General features: G+C 43.9%; 1 protein-coding gene across 1 annotated transcript; it reads right to left on the minus strand.

Annotated features, from left to right (window-relative positions):
- Positions 1-6,168: 6,168 nt before the first annotated feature.
- On the minus strand, positions 6,169-7,132 carry LOC117509848 (ATPase family AAA domain-containing protein 1-A-like). The gene is made up of 3 exons (XM_034169488.1): positions 7,107-7,132; positions 6,792-6,964; positions 6,169-6,335 (listed from the first exon to the last, which is right to left on the minus strand). Exons 1-3 carry the CDS (start codon positions 7,122-7,124, stop codon positions 6,215-6,217), a joined length of 312 nt encoding a protein of 103 aa, XP_034025379.1. The 5' UTR covers positions 7,125-7,132; the 3' UTR covers positions 6,169-6,214.

Consider the following 7,132-nt stretch of genomic DNA (forward strand, 5'->3'; position numbering starts at 1 on the left):
TATAAACTGCTGAAAAATGTGTATCATTAATGATATATAGCTAGCATTAGCATTTATAGCTATAAATGTACTCAAACTGTCTTTTTCTGAACAGGAAAATGAGTTTTCTACGTTCACGGTCAAGTGCTCACTGCAGGCTACAAAAAGAAGAGTGCAAATTAATACTGAAAGCAAATTGATGAGTATTTAAAAATTAAGATTTGTATACAAATTCTTTTGTTAAGTTTAAAGTTTGTGTTTCTGATTAGTTAATATATGAGTTCTGATTAAGATAAATTTGACCCTCAAATGTTTCACTGACACTGAAATGACACGTTCAAGTTAAAAGCAAAATTTTCTGCTTAATTACTAAAAACTCTACAACTGACAGGTTGTTTGGTTTGGACACCAATGCAAGGCTCACTCAGGCAGCTCTGGTGGTTGAAAGACTTTAGTGATGAAAACAGCAAAGGTCGGTACACGGGAAGCAGTCCAAAAAACACAGCAGCAGTACAAAAAACATCAGGCTTAGACAAGGTCGGAATAAACAGGCTGGAGGTCGAGAACACGATGAGAACAAGAGAATACAATACCGTGAGCTGGAAAGAAGTCACACGGCGCATCAATCTGGTGAAGAAACAGAGCAAAATGAGCAGTGTATATATATATATATATATATATATATATACATATACATATACATATATACAGCAAATTGACAGCAGGTGAGCGTGGTGGAGCCCAGAACGAGAGCGTGGTCAGGAAAAGAAAAACACACCCACCACCAAGAGAGACAGAGAAACCAAGGCAGGAAAAGGTCTAACAGAGGAACAGACAAACAGGAGAGCAACCAAACAGGAGCTGCGATGGTACTAAAACCCCGGATGAACTTGCGGCAGAAGTTGGCGAAACCTAAGAATCACTGTACCTCCTTGCGGGATGTGGGAACCGCCCACTCCCGAACCACCGTCACCTTTGCGGGATCCATTTTGATTTCTCCTGCTGAGATTACGAAACCTATAAAAGAGATCATGGATCTGTGGAATTCACATTTTTCTGCCTTTACAAAAAGCCCATTTTGCAGCAAGGTTTGTAATACCAGAGAGACATGATGTGTGTGCATGACCAGATCATGAGAGAATATAAGGATGTCATCCAAATGAACTGTCATGATTTGCCCTGGATCTGGGCTCGTGCTGTTTTGTCTTGTTTTTATCTGTGAACCATTAGTCTTTGATTTTCTGTTTAGCATGATTTCAGTCTCTGGTTGTATTTATCTGGTCATTTTATTTTAGTCACTTGTTTAGTCTCATCTTGGTTGGGTTCTGATTATCTCTTTTCTGTGCATATTATTTTTGTTACTGGTTTTATGCTCTGTTTATCATTTTTCTGTGTAGTCATTAGTTGTATTAGTTGTTATACTTTTGCCACATTGTGAGTTCCAGTTTAGTTTCTGCCCCAGCCTTTAATGTCTTGGTTATAGTTCTGTATGCCTTCTGTCTGTCTTTTTGCTCCTGCTCTCACTCCTCTCCACTCTGCTTTGTGTTTGTCTCTGCATTATCTTGCACCACTTCTTCCCTCTTAGTCTATCTGCTTTGTGTTACTGCACTCTCTGCACCTGTCCTCTCTCATCTTTGTTTTTTTCCCACACACCTGTTCTCACTTAGCTTAAGAACCACACCTTGTATTTAAGGCCACCTGGTTTTCTCCCTCACTGCTTGTTCGTTGCACTTCTTGTCTTCGTTCCAGCCTGTCTATTTTCGTAGTTCTTGATCATTGTATTCTGCCAGTTACAACCCTGCTTGTTTTTTGACCTTGCCCTTTTGCCTCAGCCTGTGTTATACTGTCTCGCCGTGCCTCTGAACCCAGCCTGTTTGACCACGCCTTTTTGCCTTGTGCTTTCCTGTACTTCTGCATCGCTGACTGACCACCTGTGTACCGTATTCTCACCTGTGATCCAAGTTAAAGCCTTTTGATACTTCACCTTCCTCTGCATTTGTGTCCAGCATTCAGTCTGTCCTAAGCCATGGGCCCTGACATAAACAAAGACAAATTTATTAAGAAATTCCCGTAATACGTTGTTGACTAGATTCTGAAATACGGCAGGCACGTTTGTGAGTCCAAATGGTATTACTAGGTATTCATAATGTCCAGAGGGAGTGTTAAAGGCCGTTTTCCATTCATCACCTTGTTTTATTCTGACCAAGTCGTACGCATTTCACAGATCAAGTTTGGTAAAAATCCTGGCTACTTCTAACAACTCAAATGTGGAGGAGATTAGCGGGAGCGGGTAGTGGTTCTTTACTGTGATGTCATTTAAGCCACGGTAATCAGTGCAGGGGTGAAGTGTCTTATCCTTCTTTTTGACAAAAAAAGAAACCCGCCCCTGCGGGCAATGATGAAGGACGAATCAAACCCGCTGCCAAAGAATCCTGAATATACTCATTCACAGCGTGACGTTCAGGAGCTGAAAGAGAAAAGAGCTTTCCCCGTGGCGAAGACGCCCCAGGGAGGAGCTCGATAGCGCAATCATATTTGCGATGCAGAGGTAACGATTTAGCTTTGGCTTTACTGAAGATGACTGCCAGGTCGTGGTAACATTCAGGGACTCCCGTGAGATCCGGATTGGACCCCTGTGGAGTGCAGACAGATTTATGCAGACACACATTATTACATACCGGGCTCCATGAAATGACCTCACACTTAACCCAATCAAAGTTGGGCCCATGATGTTGTAACCAGGGGTGCCCCAGTATGATCGGGTGAGTCATCTTATCCATTACATGAAAACTGATGGATTCTGAGTGTATGTGGGAGATAATCATTTTAACAGAATGAGTGTGGTGTGTAATTTGGCCCAAAACATGACCATCCACGGCACATGCCACCAGAGGACATGAGAGCTTATACACTCAACAAAAATATAAACGCAACACTTTTGGTTTTGCTCCCATTTTGTGTGAGATGAACTCAAAGATCTAAATCTTTTACCACATACACAATATCACCATTTCTCTCAAATATTGTTCACAAACCAGTCTAAATCTCTGATAGTGAGCACTTCTCCTTTGCTGAGATAATCCATCCCACCTCACAGGTGTTCCATACCAAGATGCTGATTAGACACCATGATTAGTGCACAGGTGTGCCTTAGACTGCCCACAATAAAAGGCCACTCTGAAAGGTGCAGTTTTATCACACAGCACAATGCCACAGATGTCACAAGATTTGAGGGAGCATGCAGTTGGCATGCTGACAGCAGGAATGTCAACCAGAGCTCTTGCTCGTGTATTGAATGTTCATGTCTCTACCATAAGCCGTCTCCAAAGTCGTTTCAGAGAATTTGGCAGTACATCCAACCAGCCTCACAACCGCAGACCACGTGTAACCACACCAGCCCAGGACCTCCACATCCAGCATGTTCACCTCCAAGATCGTCTGAGACCAGCCACTCGGACAGCTGCTGAAACAATCAGTTTGCATAACCAAAGAATTTCTGCACAAACTGTCAGAAACCATCTCAGGGAAGCTCATCTGCATGCTCGTCGTCCTCATCGGGGTCTCGACCTGACTCCAGTTCGTCGTCGTAACCGACTTGAGTGGGCAAATGCTCACATTCACTGGCGTTTGGCACGTTGGAGAGGTGTTCTCTTCACGGATGATACGAAGGAGATGTGTTGCACTGCATGAGGCAAATGGTGGTCACACCAGATACTGACTGGTATCCCCCCCCAATAAAACAAAACTGCACCTTTCAGAGTGGCCTTTTATTGTGGGCAGTCTAAGGCACACCTGTGCACTAATCATGGTGTCTAATCAGCATCTTGGTATGGCACACCTGTGAGGTGGGATGGATTATCTCAGCAAAGGAGAAGTGCTCACTATCACAGATTTCGACTGGTTTGTGAACAATATTTGAGGGAAATGGTGATATTGTGTATGTGGAAAAAGTTTTAGATCTTTGAGTTCATCTCATACAAAATGGGAGCAAAACCAAAAGTGTTGCGTTTATATTTTTGTTGAGTATACATCTTAAGGTGAAGGGACCTGGCGAGAGAGGACAAAATCAAACTGGCATCAGAACCAGAATCAACAAAAGCCAATACGGCTATAGTGGAGTGGTCAGATATTAATTTGGCTGGGATAATGTTTTGAGTCGAAACAGAAGAGATGGAATTAAGACTCACCCACACTTCTGATCTTGACCGCATGGTGGCACCCCTGGCTTGACAATTGGATATCAAGTGACCTGATTGTCCACAGTAATAGCAGAGTCCGCCCTCACGTGGGTGCTGTCGCTCCTCTGGTGACAGGTGCATGCGCCCCAACTGCATGGGTTCCTCTGAGCTGCGTGGTGGAGCGTTGAGCCGAGCGTGAGAGGAGGAGGAAAGCCGGCTTGGAGGCATGTCGGTACTCTGATCCGGATAGCAGCTCCCACATCACGGTTGGTCCTGCAGGCGACGATCCGTGTGGATGACCAGTGCTATCAGACCATCCAAATCATCTGGTAAGTCTATGGCTATGAGCTGATCCTGAATGTCAGCGGACAGATCCTGGAAGAAGACGTCAAGAAGAGCGGCCGGGTTCCATTCACTTTTGGCTGCAAGAATGCGGAAATCTATGGCGTAATCAGTGACCCAGTGGCTGCCCTGCTTCAGCCTCATGAGGGAGCACACTGCCTCGCACCCTGGAGCCGTGTGCTGGAAAACTTGTTTGAGAGTGGTGGTGAACACTGGGAGAGAAGCACAGGCTGGTGACTGACGACCATACTCAGCGGTGGCCCAGACTGCCACACGACCGGACAGGTGAATGATCATATAAGCAATCTTTGCTCTGTCGGTCGGAAACATTGCTGACATCAGCTGCATAATGAAAGGTCTGACGTCCCTGGTTTCGCCTGAGAAGTGTTCAGGTTGCGACAGCTGACTGGACACCACTGGCGCTGATACAGAAGCCAATGAGGCAGCTGTTGGCACCAGTGGAGATGGGCTGGAACCACCGGTGGCCTCATCTGACAAAGCCTGAGGGCTGAGTCATGTCAGTAACTGACTTATCTGCGCGTTGATTGACGACATAAACACGTCCTGGTGTTTAGCGAGTTTGCTAAACCCGGAGCTGAGCGTAGCAAGCTGATCTTCTTGCTGCACAAGCTGCTGACTGTGGTGACATACCGCCAGCTGAAAGGGATCTGAGCCTGCTGCATCCATTGTTGGCCAGATTGATCTGACAGTCATCTTATCCAAGGCTCACTCAGGCAGCTCTGGTGGTTGAAAGACTTTAGTGATGAAAACAGAAAAGGTCGGTACACGGGAAGGCAGTCCAAAAAACATAGCAGCAGTACAAAAAACATCAGGCTTAGACGAGGTCGGAATAAACAGGCTGGAGGTCGAGAACACGATGAGGCTGGCAAACAAGAGAATACAATACTAAGAGCTGAAAAGAAGGCACAGTGCGCATCAATCTGGCGAAGAAACACAGCAACATGAGCAGTATATATGCATCTCAGTGATTAGTAGCAAATTGACAGCAGGTGTGTGTGGAGGGGCCCAGAACGAGGGCGTGGTCAGGAAAAGAGAGACACACCCACCACCAAGAGAGACAGAGAAACCAATGCAGGAAAACATCTAACAGAGGAATAGACAAACAGGAGCGCAACCAAACAGATAAAGACAAAACAAAGCAAAACAGAGCAACCTCACATCCTGGCAATAACTCAGGTGTCAAACAGTGGGGCAACGTTCAGATCTTTGAATCTGGACTCACATCTGAACCACCGCAAGATCTGACATTTATTCCTGAACATCATTTCACACAATCAGAACAATTCTAGAAGTTCTGATCACTTTGTGGAGTAATGGGGCACAACTGTGGGAATATGTGAGAAAGAACCAAATGTTTATATCTTTTGAATTCAATTTTTAAAAAGCAACAAAATCTATATACAGTGAAAGCAGCTATGATTTTATTTGAAAAGACAGGACATTTTTAATAAGGTACCATAATTTACTAATTATTCACAGCTTGTTTCTGAGTGTGCTCTGCCTTCCATTTTTTTTGTCTTTCTCCTTCTTTCTTTGTATTCTGTCACTTCATGGTTTGGGGGTTTTGTTGTTTTTGCCTCAGTTCTTCTTTGCCCACATGTTGGTGTTTCACAGGCTTCTGTGGTGGGTCATGAGGTCACCTCTTATTTTTTGAACCATGGAAGTGAGTTGATCTTCAGAGAAGGGCTTTCTGTTCAGGGTTTGGTGGCGTTGGGCACAGCGGAGGACGTGGCCCGCTTAGATGCCTTCAGCTTGCTCAGACCGAAGAGCAGGTCCTCCTGGCTGACTGGCTGCAGACGCTCCACCTCCACATGACTGAAAGAGGAGAGAGGAGAAACATGAGGTCAGAGGTCATGCAGCACACTGGCAAAGACATACAATAGTCTGCCGTCCATTTAGTCTCTCAATAATATTCATCCTGTTCTGTTTTTTCACCATTATAGATTTTTTTTTTTTTTTTTTACATTTTGACTTCCAGTGCACCCATGAGTATAAATAATCTAGTCAGCATAAATATTGTATTTACAAAGCAGTATTTAAAGACTTTAATTTTTAAACAGGCTTTTATGGTGCTGTTTTTGTGATGGGGCATGAAAAAAATGTGAGAAAATGCTGCTGGGTTGCAGGAGGAAGAAAATGGTTTCTGAATTCAATCTTGGCAGATGTCATGTAAATACTGAATTTCATGTATAATTAACTTCTCTATAATGGATTGGACACCTTTAAAATGTCAATATTTGACTACCAGAAACATGCTGCGTGTCCACCTACCTTTGATCACACTGGCTGCTGGTTTTCTGCTGAGAACTTGGTCTCATCTTCTTCTTCTCCAAGTGACTGTGGACCTGATGTATAACAGCATTTCGGCAAGTCTCTCGCAGATCGCTGCAAGAAAAACCTTCTGTCTGCTCAGCGATCTCGTTCAAATTAATGGTGTTGCTCACCTACACATGAAAGATCAGGACACAGTATGAGACACTCACATGGAGTATTTTGTTCATTTTTGTGTTCTACTTCTATAAAAACTTGACAAATAAATTTTTGACAAAAATGATGTGAAGTGAAAATAAAATACAAATATCTTACGTTTTCTCCTGTTAACATCAGTCGAA

Source organism: Thalassophryne amazonica, chromosome 5 (assembly GCF_902500255.1).
Source record: "Thalassophryne amazonica chromosome 5, fThaAma1.1, whole genome shotgun sequence".
In the NCBI taxonomy this organism is placed as follows: domain Eukaryota; kingdom Metazoa; phylum Chordata; class Actinopteri; order Batrachoidiformes; family Batrachoididae; genus Thalassophryne; species Thalassophryne amazonica.

What these genes read in the sequence shown, in the direction of transcription:
- LOC117509848 (XM_034169488.1), bottom strand. An exon ending in AGCAGCCAGTGTGATCAAAG is followed by an intron (nt 6,336 to 6,791) that starts GTAGGTGGACAC and finishes CTCCTCTTTCAG; the next exon opens with TCATGTGGAGGTGGAGCGTC.